Genomic DNA, 21,249 nt, shown 5'->3' with positions numbered 1-21,249 from the left:
GACCCGTTCAAGTCATAATACTTGGTCAACACGCGATACTCTTGAGCTAACGCCGGGGGAATCCGACCTAAGTGACGAACTCTCGAATCATGACCGCTTCTTCGTGAATAAGTATATATATATATACACGTACTCCCTCTCATTTATTTGATTACCACATAACCATATCTCCTATTTTCTTTCAATAACCAAACCAAAAAAAAAGAACAGGAACTTTTTGTAATACTTTGTCGGTACAACTTAGAAGGAGAAAAGTAAGATAAAATGAGAAGAGTTAGTTGGTCTACTGTTTTGATCGTGGTGTTGATGGTGGCGTTGTTTGTGGTAGAACACGTGGTGGTTCCAGCTGCGGCGGGAAGGGTTCTATCAGACAAATCTGATAACGGAAGTGCGAGGATGACGGTGGAGCAGATGAAGTCGACGGTGGATTCGTGGTTTCAACGTCTGGCGTCCGGTCCGAGTCCAAGAGGCCGAGGCCATTAAATTACTTTCTTTCTTTTTTGGTTCTGGTTGGAGGAGATTAATGAATCTCGATATACCAGAAGCTAAGCTGTATTCCATTCATTTGTTTCTTTATTTGTTTTTTGTTTAGTTCTTTAGGCAAAATTTATATATGTAGTGACAGAAACTAAAACCCTCAATATACATGTACATGTTTTTTACTTTTGTTGGTTGCTACCATAGTTTTAATAAGATTTTTATTCATCTGGTTTAACGATGTGGTTGTTGGGAACGAAATTATGTAAAAGAAAAAGACAGAAGGAAAAAAACGAGTGAGTCGTGCACGCCTTGTATGTATAATATGTAGCCGGCTGGGTCACCTTTCTACATTTTTTATTAGTAAGCTTTTGCCAAATCCTCAAGACAAGGAGAGGAGCCTTTGCATGCCATAAACTGAAGTTGGAGTGCGCACAAAGCATGAAGTTGAAGTTTCCGGGGATCAAACCAAAGATGAAAGATCCCGCACTCACTATGCCAAGCTTACTTTTTCTTCCCCAGTTATAGGGTATAAGAAGTAAAAGTAATTGATTAAAAGAACCAGGTTAAAAAATTTAGATTTGAAAGTGCACAAAAAGTTCCTACATGAAGCGATTTTTCTTTTCGAAAAAGAGAGATTGTGAACCCATTTCTTGGGAACAGACTCGATTAAACTAAGAAAATGACTAATTGTGCACATAAAACCACAGTTTTAAGTATTCTAAGGCTCTCTCTATCTTTCATATGCTCGGTCGCACTTCCAACTTTGGATTCACTCTTCTCTGTAGTCTGGATTTTCTTTCAGTATGATGAAACCTTCTAATATGGGCGACAACGGAATGTACCTGTAAACACGCCAAATAAAAAAGATTTTTGAGATTCGGAAATGTAAAACAGAGTTTTTGTTTCGAGTATGATAATGCAACACAAGGGGTTTCGAGGAACAACATACTTCTCGGTTGCGAGTTCGGCTCTCTCCCCAGCAGCAAGGAGAACTGGTGTCGAGTGTGTTTGGAACCCCGTGATTGTCTTCGGTCGACCCGCCTGTCCAACCACATCAACTGCTTGTCCTACCCGCACTGGCACTGAGATAGGCTTCAGGTTCTCGTCCACCGTAAGCATCATTCTTGGCTACACACTCAAACCGCATTGTGTTAGTAGATAAACATTGCTTAGTCCATTACAAAAAGTCATGGATAGAACATTGCACTCACCTGCATCGCCAAAACAATGAAGTAGAGCACATAGTGGTATTTCCCCAGTATGATGGATTGCATGTCAAGGCAGGCATGCAACAATGTCACTATACCAGCAAGAGCGGTTCTGGGTACAAAACACAACACCCTTGTTTAGGATTCACAGGGTGGAACTTTGAAAGCCAAAAATATTCATAAAATATACGTTACGACTTACGGCGATAGCAACAGCCGTTCAGAGTGAAAGGGACTGAGAGTTAATAGACCCTTTCCCATATGCACAAACCCCTGAGCAATACGCACCTGCATTATGACTTAACACAATGAGAACAAACCTAGAATATGTTGAACCTACGTTCCTTGCATGAAAATATAATAAAATAATGATAACACATTACACAGAAGAGAAGGCTGGCATCCTTGTAATAATAGCTGGAAAGATTTCTGAGCAAGCCAGCTATCCTTGCATTGTTGGTTCCAGCGCCTATCAAACCAAGGGAGATAATTGCTGCCTGTAGGACCAGATGAAACATCAATCTACCGCTGCATAGCAAGTCAATGAAATAACTACTAACTCAACCATGTGGCAAAAAGATAACTCACCATGGCAACATCTGGATCTGTGTCATGGCTTAGCCGGCTCAGAGTGTCAATAACAGTCACCTGGAATATAAAGAAGTTAAGAGAGTAACAGCAGTATTCTTAAGTAGAAAAGTAAAATTAGTTTTACAAAAATAACATTCACCTTTGGGTTTGATATACATAGGAGACCAAGAGCCAGAGGCACTGCTTGCCGAATATTCTGTTCTCCATACTGAAGCACACGCTCCAAAGAACGTATCTCCATATCAAGACCCAATTCTTCAGACATAGCAACCATTGCTAATCCAATCACAGCAGGACCCTGGTGGATATCACCTTTCTCCAGATGCTCTCCACACTGAGCCAGAAGGTCTTGTACCTAAATAATTTGAAGAGTCAGCGACTAAACTAGAAAGCAGTGAGTAATCTAATTCAACCACTAGCACACTTGATCAGATACCTTAAGGACATTCCCAGTTCCAGCATATGCACATGAAAGAAGTGTCATTTCACAATACTTTCTGATTTGCTCATTGAACGTCTTTGAAACTTCTGCAGTAGCCTCCACGCTTTCCTGCTCGATATTGTAAGAAGTTAACACTAATAAGCGGGAAATAATGATCAGGTACACGAACAAGAAAATAATCAAGTACGACTCCCTGCCTACCTGTTTGCCAAGGTACAAAAGTCCAAGTCCAAGAGGCAAGAAACGAGTGAGGGCTTCACCCAGTTCTGCCTCGCTCCGATCCATCAAAGCAAATATAATAGATTGCGCAACCTCTTCATTGCACGAACCAACGTAAACCATCCCCAAACTAAGTGCAGCAAACGCAATCACATCGAGAGGTGCTTTTGCATCATTTAGTATTGGAGACAAACTGCTTCTTATCTATTCAAACAGCGAGCATGTTGTTTTCTTGTCAACAGAACATTCAACTAAGAACTATAGGTAAGAAAATAAAATGTATTCACCTGATCATTTTGCGAACCCGCATATGCAATCCCAAGACCCATAATAGCACCAATTCGGACAGATGAATCCTCTTTGTCAATATAATCTGCAAGAAGGGCCAATGCCTGAGAAAGAGAGCTGAGTGAGAATGCATGGCAAAAAGTAATGAGCACACATTCCCATAGAATAACAAATGAAACTCACAGGTTCACAATCATTCTTAATGCCACAATTGACAATCCCAACTCCCAGCAGAGCTCCAGCAATGACGGGATTATCATTAACATGGTAATATTTGTCGAGTTGAGCTAGTCCGTCGTCCACATTCCACAAATGAATCATACCCTATAATTGTGAAACAACAAGGTCGTGATACAATTTTTACTTCGAATATATGAACATAGCTTAGTCAATTTATCAAGTACGAAGAGGCATACCAGACTAGCAGCTGCACTGGTCTTGCCATGATCTTTATTTTTGAAGAGCCAGCTTCCAGCCGATCCAGTCGTTGAGTCTGATGGTACTGTCATTAATTTGTCCTGCAATAAGGAAATATATCAAAAGGCAGCTTCCAATTTTCTTCTTATTTTGCACAACATAAGATTCTGTAATCATACCTGACCGAAACCAGCATTTACAAATGCATTCACAAAAGTCGCAGACAGATTTTGTCTAGCTGAATCAACACTTGGACCAGCGCTAGCTCTGCCATCAAGCAAGTGAGCCTGCCAAATTTTAGTGAACAGGTAAGGTAAGGCACCGGCATGAACATATCATGTAACCAAATAAACCCGTAACAGGCATAATATTCAATTAAACTGATATACCTTGTAGATGTCTTCTGGCGTCTTGGCCTCCATGACCTCAATATCCCTAGCAAGTGTCAGATATCCTTCACTCAACTTAGTGTTGTTAACAATATCTTGTAGGGCATCTTTGTCATCGTTATTTGCAACCATCTCCTCGTCAAGCTCAAAGGTGATACCCTGCATGAAGAAATAACAACAGAAAAATAAGTACAAGAAAATAAATAATCGGGTATGCACCTTTATGCTGATTTAAATTATTAAGAACTTACATGACGTGCAATCATGTAGCAGAACTGTTTCTTTTTTAGCAGATCGGTACATGAGGTAAATACTTGCTTCACATACTGCCAGAAAGATACATAAGTTAGAGGAGAGGTTTTCCCAGCTGCCCCCATGTTTCAGTAAGAGTATATTAAGTTCTATCTAAAGATTAGAACCCAAACCTGCATGTTATCAAGAAATAATGCAATTTGCAGAGCGTTTGGATATTCTGCAAACTTCATGTAGATCATGTAAGCGATATCCAGAACCAACATGTCATCTGGTCCTGGAAGATACCTGAACAAAAACATACAACATCAAAGGGACTGATCATGTAAATAACAGTATGGGTGATCTAAAACCATAAATGAGGGTGAATCGCCTGTCAAATGAATAAGATCAACATATTGGATTTACTTTGCTGCACTCGTGAGATAGTTGCATGTCCTCTTGAAATTTGTGCTGTCAACATGCTCAAGTAAGAGATCAAGATCCTCAACATCCATTAAAAGGTCAACAGCTTCAGTTTCGGCATTATGCTGCAAAGAACAAAATGGAATCCTTCAAAAATGGGAAAAAACAAGTGCAAGTTTCAAGCCTACCAAAGGAACATTTATTATTTAGATATACAATGGAAACCCTTTCTTATTACAAGGGGCCATTGGACCAAGAAAAATAACTATGACAACATTGACAAGGATCTCACCTTCATGTGAAATGAAACAATTTGCTGCACAAGATCCATTAAGTCTTCAATAGAGGACTCTTCACCCTGACACAACAGAAAGAATGAGCATATAACCATATTTCAGTAACGATTCTAAAATTCATCAACAGGCCGGTAGAGAAAACCAAAGATTATCCATGACTCCACGAGTGAAAGAACAGTGCCAAAGACCAAATTTTTTTCTAACCTGACGCATCGTATACTCTTCTGCAATCTCTCCGGCCAAATTCCTGACATACTCATGACCCCACGATCCAATGTCACCCTCTGATCCAGTCAACCTATAGTTTAAGCTTTCCTGAAAGAAGAGTATCGTATAACCAAGGATTAGCAACAAATAACTTTGTCAAATTCTACCAAGAACCACGAAATACAAATCTGGTAAGGCACATCATAAGAGGAAAACAAAAAGGAGAGTGAAGCTAATAGCAATACGTAAGAAACTCCTACAACAATAGCAAGAAAGCGTACCCTTTCACCTTCAGCAGACATGGTCAATGCCAGGACAGAAAGTATATCAGCCAACATTTTCTGCAAAAACAGCGAATACGATACTCAATAGAAGGAGCAAGAAGGTGAAGATGAGAAACGACTTAAAATGTTTGAAAGCGTACTTTGAGATCAGACTCCGCCATTGTTACATGAAATGCCTTGAGAGTTGCATAATGAGGACGGAGAAACTTGAGGGGTTTTGGAACTGATGTCATGGAGCTTGTTGAGTCACGAATTTCCTTCCTACAAACCAAAAAATACCGAATCAAGATTAGACTACGAAATAAGAAGGAAAAATAAACATGAACAAAAATCCATAAAACAAAAATCCAACGAAGATGATCAGAATATTTCCAGCCGACGGTTAATAGATATAAGAATTACCTCATGCTTTCAAGAGCAGCCTTCTGCAACTCAGGATTGGGGTCCTGAACTCTCTCAACATAGAGCTCCAGGTTCTGCTTTAGCTGCAAGTCCTCCTCAGACTGCAATAACATAAAAAAAACAAACTGAGTCAGCTAGCAATCAAACTATCTATAGCCCCATACGGCCATACCCATAGTACAAAAGGCTATGAGAGTAAACCCCAACAAGAAGTTTTCTATCTCCCCAGAACTTCGTAATCCTTGTTTCTAAATAGCAATGTGACATTCAATCTACCGAAGCGGTGAACAGCTTATCAGCTAAACCAAGTAAAACTGTTTCAAGTTAAAGCACGATTCCAAAAGAGAACTCACCAGGTCATCTTCCTTTTTATCATCCTTCTTCTTAGGATCCTTAGAAGGAACCTTCGTCGTAGCTTCATCCCGCTTGGCACCACCGTCAACGCTGTTCGGATCCGGAACTGGAGCCATTATAGTCAGACTAGCACCCGATCAAACGCGACGAATCCAAAACAATGATAACCGAAATCCGAAACTAGTTATGATCTCTCGCCGAAACCCTAAGTCGGAAAATTTCACGTTGAGAGATTAAAGAAGAAGAAGAATTATGCCTTTCTTTTTCTTATGTAACTCATAGCAATAAAAAAGTTCTTCTGTAGAAAAGACAATTACCAAATAATAAAAAGTGACTGTAACACTTATACCGGAGAAGATTACCCCTCGATCAAGAATTCCACTATGGGCTCAGCCGCTCAGCCCATATATTATCGAGCTTTTCATTGGGCCTTACTTTTCTGTTATATATGTTCTCTCTTTTTTTTCCTTTTTTTTCGGGGTTAAAACCTCTATATAAACAATTTTTAAAGCTGATTACACACACAAACAAAAAAAAAATATTCCAACAACATCCATTTTATTTATTAGATCAAATTTTAAATTAGAACGAAACAATAGCAACAAAATGGATCGGATTTAAAAATTCGAACAACAGAATAATAACAACCATTTATTAAAATACGTTACATGTCTTAGTCTCTACACGGCTATTTTAGATACATTTCGCAGTATTTGTCCAACTCAGATACTTATGACTCCTTTAGATAATGAAAAAGGAAATAACATTTAATTGTATTTTCTCTCGATTTTTTTCCTTTTTAATTAAATGGAGAATCTTTAAAACTTCACCGATAATTAAAGAAAGAAAAAAAGGGAAAAAAAAAAAGAATGGAGAAGGCAAGAAGAGCCAAAAGAGGGCAAAGCTGTGATTAAACAAACAAACACCGTCACCTCCTTGTCAACGGAGAGACAAGATCGTGTTTTCTCGAACCTTCCACGAGATTTTTCTTCTACTAAGAGCCATCGAAACCCCAAAGACGAAGAGACTAGAGACGACGAAGACGAATAAGAAGAAAAAATCAATCAAAGACCTTTGTGGTTAATCGGATTCAGGAAAAGTGAATAAGCGAAAGAGAGAAGAAGAAGAAGAAGAAGGAGAAGGTGAGATGGGAGTTGATTATTACAAGGTTCTACAGGTTGATAGAAGCGCTAGCGACGATGACCTTAAGAAAGCTTATCGAAAACTCGCTATGAAATGGCATCCCGACAAGAACCCTAACAACAAAAAAGACGCTGAGGCTAAGTTCAAGCAGATCTCTGAAGCCTACGATGTATGTTTTTTCCAACCATCACTGCCTCTCAATATCAACTATGATTTGCTTCCCAAAGTTTTAATTTTTATTCCTAGTTTAAAGAGTTTTTTTGCTCCTCCCTTTGATTCTGTCGGCGGTCACGAACTTGATTCTAATTTTTTTGATTTGATATGCAATTAGTCAGATTTCACGATTTCGTGTTCACGAATCATAGTATGAAAGTAAAAGATGCTTGCTTTATAGGTCACTGCCTTGTGGACTGAATCGAATTAGCCAATATGATCCCCAAAGTTGTAATTTTTGATTTCTATGCTGATGTTATTACTTCAATCTCACTAAGATTGTTTTCAGTGTGTAGCTAATGTTGGTCTTGGATTTGAGTTGTTTTTTAGGTTCTTAGCGATCCTCAAAAGAGAGCTGTGTATGATCAGTACGGTGAAGAAGGGTTAAAAGGGAACGTGCCACCTCCCAATGCTGGTGGTGGAGCTTCCTACTTCTCAACAGGAGATGGACCTTCATCTTTCAGATTCAATCCCAGAAGTGCGGATGATATATTCGCTGAGTTTTTCGGGTTCTCGACCCCGTTTGGTGGTGGAGGTGGTGGCAGTGGAGGGCAGAGGTTCTCTAGCCGCATGTTTGGTGATGATATGTTTGGTGATGGAGGAGGAGCTGGACATCTTCATCATCACCATCACCATCATCACGCTGCAGCTAGGAAAGTGGCTCCTATCGAGAACAAGTTACCTTGTAGCCTTGAAGATCTCTACAAAGGAACCACCAAGAAGATGAAGATCTCCAGGGAGATTGTAGATGTTAGCGGGTATGTGATCAAACTCAGATACCAATCCTATCACACTTGCAAAGTAACCTCCCAAGTATGAACATATATGAAACAAAATAATCAAGCTTTACAGTTTCTGTAACATTATCTATTGCATTCCAGAATGGATTTGAGAGGGATTGATCAATGCTTTATATAAACTTCCCCTGCTTTATTACCTGTTTGATTTGAGGTGGCCTTAGTTATTTTCTTGACAGTATCTAATTCTGTCTTCTTCTACGAAATGCAGCAAGGCAATGCAAGTGGAAGAGATTCTAACGATTGGAGTGAAACCAGGGTGGAAGAAAGGCACAAAGATCACATTCCCAGAGAAAGGAAATGAGCATCCGGGTGTGATTCCAGCGGATCTTGTATTCATCATCGACGAGAAACCTCATCCGGTGTTTACTCGTGAGGGCAACGATCTGATTGTCACACAGAAGATATCACTAGCTGATGCCTTAACAGGCTACACCGCAAACATAACGACCCTTGATGGTCGTACGCTTGCTGTCCCTGTCACCAACGTGATCCATCCAGAGTATGAAGAGGTGGTTCCTAAAGAGGGAATGCCACTTCAGAAAGATCAGACAAAGAAAGGGAACTTGAGGATCAAGTTCAATATCAAGTTTCCAGCTAGATTGACTGCAGAACAGAAAGCTGGGTTTAAGAAGCTTCTTGGGTGATGATTAAAGCTTATGTCTTGTGATTTGTGGAGATTGGGATAATTTGGTTATATACGATTTATAGGGAATTCTCTCCCTCTTGGATTAATTTTGTGTTGTTAAACAAGTCTTTTATTAAAAAAAAGAATAGTTCTTTAAAGATTCTGTTACATGTCATTTAGAAACAAAAATTGAAGATCACAAAAACTTTTAAAAGCCTTTTTTGTCTAGAGTATGAAATTTACTCTTTGGTGAGGGGAGATCCGATGCCATGACGGCGTGTGGGGAACGCGAGGAAGAAGCCACCACAAATTACACCAATGACAAAAGGCAAACTGGTAAGGATCTCCCTGGTTTCCGCGGAAGGAACAGGGAATAAACAATGGGTTACGTTCTGATCAAACATGGAGATTGCGAAGAAAACTAGCATTGACATGATTGCGTGCACAAAATCAAGAGTCTTTAGCTTATACTTTTCCTTCTCCTCCTCAGTTAGAGTAATCGATCCATCCACCACATATAGCCCTGTCCATGTCGCCAGTCCGTACCTAACCTACAACATTGAGTTCTGATATGTCATATGAATGTTATGGATGCATGGTATGTAAATGTGATGACAACAAATATGTATATTATACCTTGCGGTTTGGGTCTCTGATGGAGTCGGTAAAGGAAAAGATGAAGCAAGCAAGGGCGGATCCACGTTAGAGTAGGGAGGGGCAGTTGCCACTGTTAAATTTTTTTAGACTAATGCTATTTTATAACAGTTTTGAATTATGCCCCTGATAATAAATGTTTTTTTGCCCATGTTACTCAGTTTTTTCTATATTCACACGTTTTTGACATCAAATGCGTCTTCCAATCTATACAAACCCAAGTTAAAAGTCCAATTTGTCTATTTATTTTACCAATATTACAACCCCGTATACTTTTAATAGCATTGTGTTACTTAAAAAATTAACCAAATTTTTTAAATGGGTTGTCTTTCTTAAATAAAATTTGAGTTATATTTTTCACCAAAAAACTTGAATTCTTATAGAATTTTTTTTCCGTTTCAGTTAAAATTTGCCTCGGCTAAAATTTTTTTCTAGATCCGCCACTGGAAGCAAGAGATGGCGCATACGAAGATGAGGAAGCAGGTGAGCCAGCGACTGGTGATGGTGGGACACTGACCTTGATGGGTTAGGACCGGACACATTATTTGAAAACTCATGACCGAACCGGTGGGGAGTAGATTTGACAATTGAGCAGTTCCTTTGAATGTTTTCCTCACAACTTTCTGTGCTTTCGACTTCGGTTTTCTTGGTGCAGCCGGCAAGGATGCTATCAATGACTGCTTTGTCTCCTCCATCACTGGTCTTTTTTTTTGGTTCTTCAAATTCGATATAATCTCTGTTTCGTTTTGTCTCTATGATATGGTTATTCTGATTTGAAAGAATTGCACAAGATTTTGTCTCTATTGTCTATTGTAGAGAAGCCGAACCTGAACCTCTCTATTGTAGTAGGCTATTAGTAGTTCTTGGATGATGTATAACTCGACTCAGATCTTGGCTATGTGTTTTCAGGTCTTGGCTATGTGCCTCTAGTCAAGAGAGGCCTCTAATGAACTTCCTGGAGCTGTTTCGTGTGCCAACAACATCCTTCTGGTATGTCACGTTAACGTCTTTAAGTAGAATATGATAATTAGATACTCTGATTTGGATCTTGTTTCAGGAGTGTTGGATTTGTGATATTTCTCTTCCTAAGAGTTGAAACTTCTCTTTGTTATGCTTGCTTGTCTTGTCTGTTGATTTCTTTCTGGTGCTAAACCTGGATAATGCTAGTATCTTAGAGTTGTTTTTTCCTTTTCTGTGCAGGTCACTTTCTGCATCCTTTATATGGTGCTTAATTCCATGGCATCCTCCTGGTTGTCATTGCCAACAGTTATGGTGTTGGTCGCATGTTCACCAAATAGTCCAGTGAATGCAGAGCATGTTCGAGATATAGCCGAGAATCATCCGATGGCAGAGCAACTTAATAAGATGTTTAAAGCTTCAGTGATTGGTGCATTTGTGATCGGCGTAGTTGATTAACTCCAGACTTGGATGAGTTGAGAGCTACGGCTGCAACCAAAAGCGATGTAAGTGCGTGCCTTTTGCGTCTTATCACTGTTCTGTGTTTGAACATTAGTTTGAACATTATATTGAACTTGGATGTCAGGTTAAGGAAGTATTAACCGAGATAAAAGCAGACAGAGAACATACCGAAAGGATGGTGGTGAAGGCCGCTCTTCGTGTTCCTGCAGTCTTACCGGAGAAAACCATTCTACCAAGCATACCAGAGGCAGAGGCGGAAGTGAAAGAGGCAGAAGGGGAAGGAGGACTACGATTAGCTTTAGCTTCGCCTTCCAGGGAGATAAAAAGACTCTTCTGCAGAGGTATCATTAAGATCTTTTCATTTCAGATGTCACATTTTCTTCAATCATAGAGAGACTTATTTCAATCATAGAGAGACTTAATCAGATTGGTAATTTCAGGCGGGAATTCCCTTTGAGCTCATCCCATGAAGCTGATACTACTGCAAGGCAGCTAGAAGATGAAGCTTAGTTTTAATACTTGTTACAGACACTCTTAGCTAAAATCTGGTTCTTTATTAGTACTCCTAAAAGGTTGCAATCGTCTGTCATTGTTTGTGACCAGATATGATTTTCCATGTATCAGTTGGATGTGTCCTATGCCTTCTGTTTTAAGAACAGACGATGTATATAAGGATCTAAGTCAGAATAAATGCAAAACTTTTATAATCCCCACGTCCTGAATTTTATCTGCATTTGGGTCTTCTTCACATAATCTATCTTTGTATGTTTTAATGACACTTTTTTACTCTGGTTAAATAATCTATCTACAGAGTTACTTACTTCACTCTCTGGCCTTGTAAGATATGAATGTAGCGGTGCGTGCATGTATGGGTCAGTCAACCTCGTTGTTATGAGAGGTCATGCCGTTTTGGTATCTTATAATTGAACTCCATGTCGTTTTTAAATGCAATTCAAATTAATTGAAAAAAAAAAATGAAACAGAAAGCGAGGGATAATAATAAGCCGCTTAAGTGTTTTCAAGTCTTGTATTGCATTCATCAGGAACAAGAGAACACACGATGGTAATATACTCTGGACGATTGATCTCGTACTCTCTCTACTTGTGATTGATTTGTTTCGCAAAATAAACCTCTGTGATTCGTGAATCGTTCTGGGGAAGATCGATCGAGTGATCCTCCGAATTTATTTAAATCCATAGTTATCGTGAACTGATGATCTTCTTAGCTTGTGTTTCTTCGGCTTACAAGATAATTTTTGATGTTTCGATTCGACCTATTTGTTTGAATGTTTTGCTACCTTCGATGTGTGTTTCTATTCTTTCTTCGCGAAACTTCATATAAACTTTTCCTTAGTTTGGATCTGTAGCTCTGTTTCTTTCTTCGGTAGTTTAGTTACAGATTTGTTTGAGGAATTTTCGCAAACACTTGGACTGCATGACGCGAATCGACTCGAAATCAGTTTAGAGTGTTTGGATTTTGAAATTTCGACTCGATCTCGTCTTTCATTCTGAAAATTTTCTTAATCTAGTTTCTCGTTTCAACTGAATCGTTGCTTTCTATTGTTGATGATATTCAGTCAAAGAAACGAGGGCTTTCGTTGGAGGAGAAGCGGGAGAAGATGCTTCAGATATTCTATGAGTCTCAAGACTTCTTCCTGGTGAGCACTTTTTTTAAGTTTTTTTTACTACTTGATGTTTACTTAGCATTAGCATTGAACTAATGGAGGAGTTGAGATACCAGCACTTATGGATCTCTCTACTTTTGTTAATATTTCCAGCTTAAGGAACTTGAGAAGATGGGGCCGAAGAGAGGTGTTAGTCATTCCTTTTAGCCATACAGAACTTTTTTGTCGACTTCCTTCAAGATTGCTGATGAGCTTGTTTTTGTGCTATGCTTCGAGAAGAAATCTTAGCTCAAGCGGGTTACACGGACCAATAGCCTTCGCATTTAGAAATCTCTCTCTTCTTGATTCACTGTAAGTATACCAAACCATAAAGACACACCTACCACCATTTTATTCACCATGAACTAAAAGAGATGTGTGCATTGTTTTCCTAGGGATTTATCAAACAACAACTTAAGAGGAAACGTGCCAGAATTTTTGGCTGATCTACAACATTTGAAGTTCCTGTGAGTTGAGCACATAGAGACTTTGTTTGAGTCTGTACTGACAGACAATCAATCAACAATTATTTTGTCTCTGACTTTTATTTCTGTCGCAGGAATTTGAAAGGAAATAACTTGACTGGGTTCATACCGAGAGCTCTTAGAAAACGATCAACAGCTAATGGGCTTGCACTGAGGTACATTTTCTTGTCAAAACCCTGTGAACCATAGCTATCTTGTTTAGATAATCCTACCGGTTATCTGAAGCTTGTTGACTTCCTCTGTTTCCAGTGTGGGTGAACAAATCATTTGTCACTCACGTTCATGTCGGGAAGGGAACAGAATCGTTCCTCATTAGTGATCACTCTCATATTCATCATGCCAAGGGAAAGAAAAATAAGTAAGCACAGCTTGGTCTTTTACTTCGATTCAATTTTAATGGAAGTCAGAAGAATCAATGCTGAAAGAAAACGAGTGTTTAATTGTTTTGTGTATTCAGCAGCCTATTCAGGACCACTTCTGCCTTCGGGAAAGAGAAGGTTCACATATAGTGAAGTCTCTAGCATTGCAAATAACTTCAATAAAGTGATCTTTAAAGGAGGGTCTGGTATTGTGTACCTCGGTTCCCTCGAAGATGGGTCCGAAATTGCTCTAAAGATGATAAATAGATGATAAATGATTCTTCATTTGGAAAAACTAAAGGATGATCATCATCATCTTCCCAGGTTTCCAAAGAATTCCAAGTCGAGGTAATCTAAACAACACTAAAACATGATCAAATATTTTAGGCAATGCTCTTTTTAAGGTTTCTGAAGTGTAAAATGTTTGCAGGCGGAGCTTCTTTTGACAGTCCATCACCGGAACTTAGCCTCATTTGTTGGATATTGCGATGGTGGTCGTAGTATGGCTCTCATCTATGAGTACATGGCCAATGGAAACTTGCAGGATTATCTTTCAAGTGAAAATGTAGAGGACCTTAGCTGGGAAAAGAGACTCCATATAGCCATAGACTCTGCACAAGGTTGGTCCCAGTTTTGACATTCTTGATTTCTTAGTGCTATAGCTGAGATATCAAATCAGTTTTTGATATGTTTTCGTCGACAGGATTGGAGTATCTGCATCATGGATGCAGGCCACCAATAGTACACAAAGACGTTAAAACAGCAAACATATTATTAAACGATAACTTGGAAGCCAAGATTGCTGATTTTGGCCTTTCTAAGGTCTTCCCAGAGGATGATCTCAGCCACGTCGTCACTGCAGTCATGGGTACTCCCGGCTACGTCGATCCTGAGTACGTTTCCTACACATGAACGGTTTAATCTTACCAAGGTCGTCAGGCTCGTCTCATCATTAACCTGTTTCAATTGACAGGTACTACAACACGTTTAAGCTAAACGAGAAGAGCGACGTGTACAGTTTCGGGATCGTCCTCCTTGAACTCATAACCGGCCAGCGATCCATAATGAAAACTGAAGACGGAGACAAAATGAACGTTGTTCACTAAGTTGAGCCTTTCCTCGAAACCGGAGACATAGACGGTGTCGTGGATCCACGGCTTCACGGGGACTTCTCCTCAAACTCGGCCTGGAAATTTGTAGAGGTGGCAATGTCTTGCGTCAGAGACAGAGGAACCAACAGACTAACAACGAACCAAATCGTGTCCGATCTAAAACAGTGCTTACTGCTTAGCCGCTGAGCTGGCTCGTCAACCACAGAGCCATCACAAGAAAGAAGTAAACGAAGTCGCCGACTCGAAAATATAGCAGCGATGAATATAATAGCACGTCCGGATCGGTTTCGCTTACTTATGGAGATTACTCCACGTTTGGCCCAACGGCAAGGTAGTGAGAGATTAATTTAAGGTTTGATTAATCATTTTATGCTCATTTAATTTTGTTTTTGTTTTCAAGATCATATATGATTGATTTCTTTTTGGTTTAAAGATTCATGTGTTTTTGTTTTCTTTTAAGAAAATTTGGTAGCGCTAAAACATTCAATTGTAAGAAAAAAAAAAAAAAAAAAAAAAGAAATTTGTATATGTTTTTGTTTTCGAGTACATGCTTCCATTGCCAAGAGAGGTCTTTTTGTTGTAATTCTATAATTTGTACCATACAAGAAGATTGACTCGATGTCATTGTATGGGTAATGTACTACTGTTCTAGTCAAAGCCTAAGATTACACCTGTACATAGTTTAGGCTAAATTAATTGATTTAATTAGTAATTATAAGTAACTTTGTCTAACATAAATTCGTTTATATAATTAGGTTTCTTCTTTTTGACCTTTACCCTCGAGTTTGTGGGCTAATCACCTACAAAACTCTATTAATTCGCTGATTACAGATTTGGCCAATACTCCATATAAACACTATCTGTATGGGTAAAAACATAAAAGATTTAAGTTTAATGGGTAAGAAATTTCAAAACTTAATTGACTTAACAAATGCGTCTCCGTTTTTCTCCAATTTTTCTCCAATTCTGTTTCCGGAGGTGTTTTATTAGTTAAAAAAAAAAAAAAAATTAATTCCCTTTTCCCAATCTTCGTAAGTAAGCTCAATTTGTGTAAAGTTTCCTGTTTTTTGTTTTTTTAAACAGGTTTTGAATTTGCCATTCTTATGTTGGGAGCAAAACCCTTAAAAAAAAAACCAATTAATAACCTCAAACCCTAAGTAACTCACGTAGGGAGTATTTAGTAAATTTAACTTTTCTTTTGATATTTACTTATGTTAGTTTTCTATTTATGTTTTAGAGTTTTCTATTTTGTGTTCTGGTTTATTCTCTATATATAGAGAGAGTCTAGGTTATTGGCAAAAACAGTTTTGATTCTAAATAATAAAAAGCAGAGAGTTTTCTTTTCTAATCTGGTGGATTTCCAGAGTTTCTCTTAATCAAGTTCCGGCTTGAGAACTTGATTTCTAACTAGGTTTAGTGTTTGCTAAACCTAGAGCTTCCTACTGCGTCAAGTGGTATATATATATTTAAAGTGTTACAAACCAAACCCTACATAAAGCCGTCGTATCTAGATCGTCAATCGTCTCTGGCGAAAACAATGGTTCTCAAATGGGTAGTCTCAAGCTACACTGCGGTGGCTGAAGCGATCATGGCTCTCTTCTCGTCTGGTGGCGAAAACTCTGGCTCTCGAAATATCATGCGGGAAGAGTTTATCAAGACAACTGAAATTGAGATAGCTTCTAGGGGACCGACGTTGGAAGAGAAGATGGAGACAATATCTCAAAAAGTTTCAGGGATGTGGGAAGAGGAGATCGAGAGATGTGAAGAGATTCGAGCTTCCGTGAGCTGTCTGAAGAAGGAACTCTGTCTGAAGGAGGACCTTAAACTCTGTCTGAATGAAGTAAGGAACACATCGTATTTCTCTTCTCGTATAGGCATTAATTATATATTACAAGAACTATAACTAAGTTTTTAGTAGGGAGTATAAACTATCCAATTAGTCCCAAACTCTTTATTCACATGTAGATTGGGGTTTTGTTACGACCTAGCTCAATTTTTTCTTCTATGGGTTCGTGTACTAGTTAGTTATAGTTCTGATTACACCAAAAAATATTCTAAAGTTAACCGTACGTGATTCTTGTTCATGAGATTACCTCGTGAACTGTTTAATGATCATTAAAGCTATTAATCTTGCAGGTCAGGGAATGGAGAACGGAAATGAGAGCACTTGATCAGCAAATCATGCTAAAACTCCTGGCTCACCATTGTTCACATACGGGTGAGCATGATATGAGCTTGGTGAAAGAGATAGAAAGCGAGCTTGGTGAAAGAGCTACGTGATTCTTGTTTATGAGATTACCTCCTCATCAATGCTTTATGTAACTCAAAGGCTTCTATTGGAAAGGAAAAAAAACACACATGTTATTAGCGCTTTGATTTGGTGACCGGGTGTTTAATTTGATAGGATTTTAGCGTTTTTTTTTTTTTTTTTTTTTTGTGTGTGTGTTTGACTGCTATATTTAGAACAATTTCTTTTATAGTTTTATTTAAATCTCTACACTGATGTGTTATGTTTCTTGATCTATTTATAATACTGAGTGATGATCTTTGGTTTGCTAAATTTAATAACACATGCATGATACATAAGCATCAATCAATAGTCCGTTTACATTTTTAGCCATTAGAATGTCATATAGTTCTCTGGTTTTGTTAATTTAATAACACATGCATGATAAATATGCATCAATCAATAGTCCGTTTACATTTTTAGCCAATTAATAACCTCAAACCTAGAGGTATTTAAAGTGTTAGATACCAAACCCTACATAAAGCCGTCGTATCTAGATCGTCAATCGTCTCTCGCGAAAACAATGGTTCTCGAATGGGTAGTGAGAGGTACACCGCGGTGGCTGAAGCGATCATGGCTCTCTTCTCGTCTGGTGGCGAAAACTCTGGCTCTCGAATGATCATGCGGGAAGAGTTTATCAAGAAAATTGAAATTGAGTTAGCTTCCAAGGTACAGAAGTTGGAAGAGCAGATCGAGACAATATTTCAGATGTGGGAAGAGCAGATCGAGAGATGTGAAAAGATTCGAGCTTCCGTGAGCTGTCTGAAGGAGGAACTTAAATTCATCTCAGTCGATGATGTAAGGAACATATCGTATTACTCTTCTCGTAGGCCTTAATTATATCACAAGGACTAGAAAGTTTTTAGTAGGGAGTATAACTATTTAATTAGTCCCGAACTGTTTTATTCACATGTAGATTGGGGTTTTGTTACGACCAATTTTAATTTCTTCTATGGGTTCGTGTACTAGTTAGTTGTAGTTCTGATTACACCAATTTTTTTTTTTTTTGTTTACGTGATTCAGATTACCTTGCCTGAGGGAATTTTGCTGTGCAGACAACGTAATCGGCGAATTGCAAGAGAGCATCTAATCCATCTCTTTTCTTCTATGCATCAACTAGAATATGTATCTTCTTGCGAGCTGCCTGCTCTGGATAAGAGCAACAAGCACAGGAGGAAATGAACATGTAGGTTGTGTGGCATATTATGTTTTTGTAGACAAAAAAATAAAAGAGATAATCTTGTGAAATCCTCAAACATCATGAACTTAGTGACGACTACTCTTACAAATCAATTTACTATTTGCATGACTAATAAATCCTTGTTTTTGGTCTGCTTGAGGGAAATCAAGAAACTTGTGAAGCCTAAAGATGCATGCTTACCTCTTTTGCGATCATTGTGTAATCTTACATCAAAGTATACAATGTTTGCTCGTCTAGAGCTGATAACATACTAGATTGAGAAAGGTCAGCTGGTAACATGGGTGGGTCTCCTGGCGTGTGAATACAAGTTCGGGTTTTCCTAAAAAACATAACCATTGAAGAAGATCTGATGATATATGCAGACAAATCAATTACAAGCCATACAAGTTCCATTTCGGTTTATAGCTGGCAGGTTAAATTTTCCTTGAATACTTAACTAATAGACATGACACAAAGAAGTCAACATCACTCCTATGTAAATATTTACAAAATAAAACAGGTCCTCAAATTCACAACCAATATCAGAGAAAAATCACTCACGTTTGTTTGTCAACTATGATATAGGTAAATGGTGAATTGCCCTCTTTAGAGACCTACCACAAGATCATCGTGATTAGGAAATTGAAGACAAGATTGCAAACTTCTATATGACGTTTAGCAAATAAATTACGGAGTTATAACCTATTTACAATCGTGTCATTGATATTAAATAATTAATTAAAACAATTATTACTTCTATCTATATTTGAATTTTTTTCTATAGAAACTAAGTGTTTTACAGAAATTTTGTTAACTGTTATAAGAGCAAATGCCCTTAATTTTGGTGTAATTGTTCTACATAAATTCTGAATTTAAACAATCATTCAAAAAAATTAAATGTATGATTTTATAAGGTAACAAACATATTTACCATTCAATTTGATATCTTATTCAAGTAATGATAATAAAATATAAAAGAAATTGCTAGCTCACAAATTTATTTTAATTACGTATTTAAAACTAATCATCAAATAATAACAAAATCTATAAAATAAAATATGCCTTGAAGATCTAAAATAGAGAAAAAAGCGTAAAATCAAATTTTGTCGTGTTATCATTCTAGTATAATGTGTTCTTCTTTTTTACTAATGGGAAAATATATATAGCGGATCAAAAGGATTAGGATTTTGTCGTGATTATTGATTGACAATATTGTTGTGTTGATTAGCTTTTAAACTAAAAAAGCAACATGTTTAATGCTAACCAGCATTAGTTTCATGACTAATACTACAACTAGTAGTATCATTACCGCACATTATGATTGATTATTATGTAACATTTTTAGCCATTAGAATGTCATATAGTTTTTTGGGTAATTGGGTAATTTTGTGCTGAATGCTATGAACCAAATAATGGTCACTAGCATATTATCAGCATAATCGTATCTTTTAACTATTGAATACATATGTTATTTGGTTGCCTACTTTATATTAACTAGCTAATATATAATAACCCAATCACGAGAATCATTCACAGATGAGGCTTATAAAAAAACTCACGACGTTAGCATTATCTAGGGAAGAAGGAACATAATCGATGGGGGAGGAAGAAGAAGACATTCTAATAGACTTGATACTAAACCAATTAGAAACTCGGTAAAAGCAGAGGTAAAAGAGAGAATATAAAACAATTGATATGCTCGGAAACTGAGAAAATAAGAGTGACCTAGTGAACTAACGGGAGGGCGGAAGAGAGGTGGCTGAGGAGGAGAAGAGAGGAAGAGGTGGGAGATGAGTGAACCAGAGCGTTTTTGAGAAACACAAAGAGGTCGAGTGAGGTGCCATGTGTGTGTCAGGTGGCAGGTGGCTCATGGCTGGTATATCCAGATGGACGCTGTTTCTAAATTCAGGTTGATCCGCCGGTTTGATTGGTTGAAGCAAACCTTTTCGCTGATGTAGAAGGTTTTGAAAACAAAAACAAAAAAACTTTCGATATTAGAAAAGCATTTTAACAGTAAAATTTGCCAATTAAAATATTTCGTTTCCATTTTAAAATATGTTGAATGATACTATGATAGTATCCAATATCCATGTCTTGCATTATATATATTTATATCGTTTTCATGTTTGTTTACACAAATCTAAATCGTTAAATTTAGATTTTATATTTCATTATATTTGTTTTAAAAGGATTATGTCTTTTGATGATGTTATGTGACATCATCGTTTTGAAGGGTAACAAGTTGAATAATTATGATAATGATAGTAAAATATTTATAGTGGTACTTCCTTGATTATGTTAGTACTATCAACGCAACAACGATTAGCTTTTAAACTTAAAAAACAACATGTTTAATACTAACCAGCATTAGTTTCATGACTAATACTTCAACTAGTAGTATCATTACCGCACATTATGATTGATTATTCTGTAACATTTTTAGCCATTAGAATGTCATATAGTTTTTTTAGGTAATTTTTGTGTTGAATGCTATGAACCAAATAATCCAAACAGTAAAAACAGAAAATATTGACAACAAAAGTAATGGGCTCGCTCAAAACTCAGAATGCTTTTAGGCCCGTTAATAATAATATTTTCACGAGTTGAGCATCTTTCTTTATCAGAAGAAAACCTAAATTGTTTGGTTTAAAACTATGAGATGTGATTTACCTAAATAAAGCTAAACAATATCGAAATTTGACTGGTCAATGGATCTTGAAGAATGGAACTTATTATTGTAGAAGGCAGAAGCAAGGGACAAATAAAGAAGATCAACTCTTGTTGACTAAGAGAATCCAACGTTTACGGTTTCATTATTTCCAAACATTTGAATTACCTGATAAGGTTTTATTAGTGGTGAAGGCTTTAATTATAGAGATGCCATTGCTAATGCACACATATATGTATATTGTTTTATGAGAAATAAACGACAAAAAGAACACGGAATACAACAACAATTACGAATCAAAATGTTTGAAATACGAAAAAAAAAAAAAGAATCACAAAAGAAAAAGGAATAAAAAACAAAAACAACTAATTAAGAAGCAGAATTAATGGTGGAGAAAAATGTGATC

General features: G+C 37.5%; 3 protein-coding genes, 1 long non-coding RNA gene and 2 pseudogenes across 5 annotated transcripts; 4 read left to right on the top strand and 2 right to left on the bottom strand.

Annotated features, from left to right (window-relative positions):
- The first annotated feature begins 163 nt into the window (after positions 1 to 163).
- LOC104722053 (PAMP-induced secreted peptide 1 pseudogene) lies at positions 164 to 715 on the top strand (annotated as a pseudogene).
- Positions 716 to 1,025: 310 nt separating this feature from the next.
- Positions 1,026 to 6,575, bottom strand: LOC104722049 (26S proteasome non-ATPase regulatory subunit 2 homolog B-like). Its single transcript, XM_087472135.1, has 23 exons — positions 6,234 to 6,575; positions 5,881 to 5,981; positions 5,619 to 5,739; positions 5,476 to 5,535; positions 5,192 to 5,302; positions 4,984 to 5,049; positions 4,695 to 4,816; positions 4,460 to 4,574; positions 4,286 to 4,360; positions 4,035 to 4,193; positions 3,825 to 3,932; positions 3,645 to 3,746; positions 3,412 to 3,552; positions 3,228 to 3,332; positions 2,923 to 3,144; positions 2,716 to 2,829; positions 2,419 to 2,634; positions 2,277 to 2,336; positions 2,072 to 2,185; positions 1,891 to 1,976; positions 1,692 to 1,800; positions 1,430 to 1,608; positions 1,026 to 1,322 (listed from the first exon to the last, which is right to left on the bottom strand). Exons 1-23 carry the CDS (start codon positions 6,348 to 6,350, stop codon positions 1,250 to 1,252), a joined length of 2,676 nt encoding a protein of 891 aa, XP_087328261.1. The 5' UTR covers positions 6,351 to 6,575; the 3' UTR covers positions 1,026 to 1,249.
- A 180-nt stretch (positions 6,576 to 6,755) lies between these two features.
- Positions 6,756 to 9,173, top strand: LOC104722048 (uncharacterized). Its single transcript, XM_010440146.2, has 3 exons — positions 6,756 to 7,546; positions 7,921 to 8,348; positions 8,599 to 9,173. Exons 1-3 carry the CDS (start codon positions 7,382 to 7,384, stop codon positions 9,032 to 9,034), a joined length of 1,029 nt encoding a protein of 342 aa, XP_010438448.1. The 5' UTR covers positions 6,756 to 7,381; the 3' UTR covers positions 9,035 to 9,173.
- On the bottom strand, positions 9,129 to 10,364 carry LOC147933683 (protein DMP7-like). The gene is made up of 3 exons (XM_087472133.1): positions 10,115 to 10,364; positions 9,652 to 9,692; positions 9,129 to 9,566 (listed from the first exon to the last, which is right to left on the bottom strand). Exons 1-3 carry the CDS (start codon positions 10,362 to 10,364, stop codon positions 9,255 to 9,257), a joined length of 603 nt encoding a protein of 200 aa, XP_087328259.1. The 3' UTR covers positions 9,129 to 9,254.
- LOC147933682 (uncharacterized) lies at positions 10,200 to 11,797 on the top strand. The gene is made up of 5 exons (XR_015571264.1): positions 10,200 to 10,369; positions 10,579 to 10,659; positions 10,870 to 11,132; positions 11,213 to 11,429; positions 11,529 to 11,797. It is a non-coding gene; the product is annotated as an uncharacterized LOC147933682 (long non-coding RNA).
- Positions 11,798 to 11,932: 135 nt separating this feature from the next.
- On the top strand, positions 11,933 to 15,234 carry LOC104722044 (putative LRR receptor-like serine/threonine-protein kinase At4g29180; annotated as a pseudogene). The gene is made up of 10 exons (XR_015571310.1): positions 11,933 to 11,960; positions 12,882 to 12,900; positions 12,993 to 13,064; positions 13,148 to 13,219; positions 13,312 to 13,392; positions 13,487 to 13,595; positions 13,695 to 13,944; positions 14,027 to 14,216; positions 14,300 to 14,489; positions 14,570 to 15,234. The product of XR_015571310.1 is annotated as a putative LRR receptor-like serine/threonine-protein kinase At4g29180 (transcript).
- The last annotated feature ends 6,015 nt before the right edge of the window (positions 15,235 to 21,249 follow it).

The sequence above is a fragment of the Camelina sativa genome, chromosome 11 (genome assembly GCF_030686135.1).
Source record: "Camelina sativa cultivar CO46 ecotype springtype chromosome 11, ASM3068613v1".
NCBI lineage: Eukaryota > Viridiplantae > Streptophyta > Magnoliopsida > Brassicales > Brassicaceae > Camelina > Camelina sativa.
Note: the sequence above shows the minus strand (reverse complement) of the source record. Positions and strands in the feature narration are given on the sequence as shown.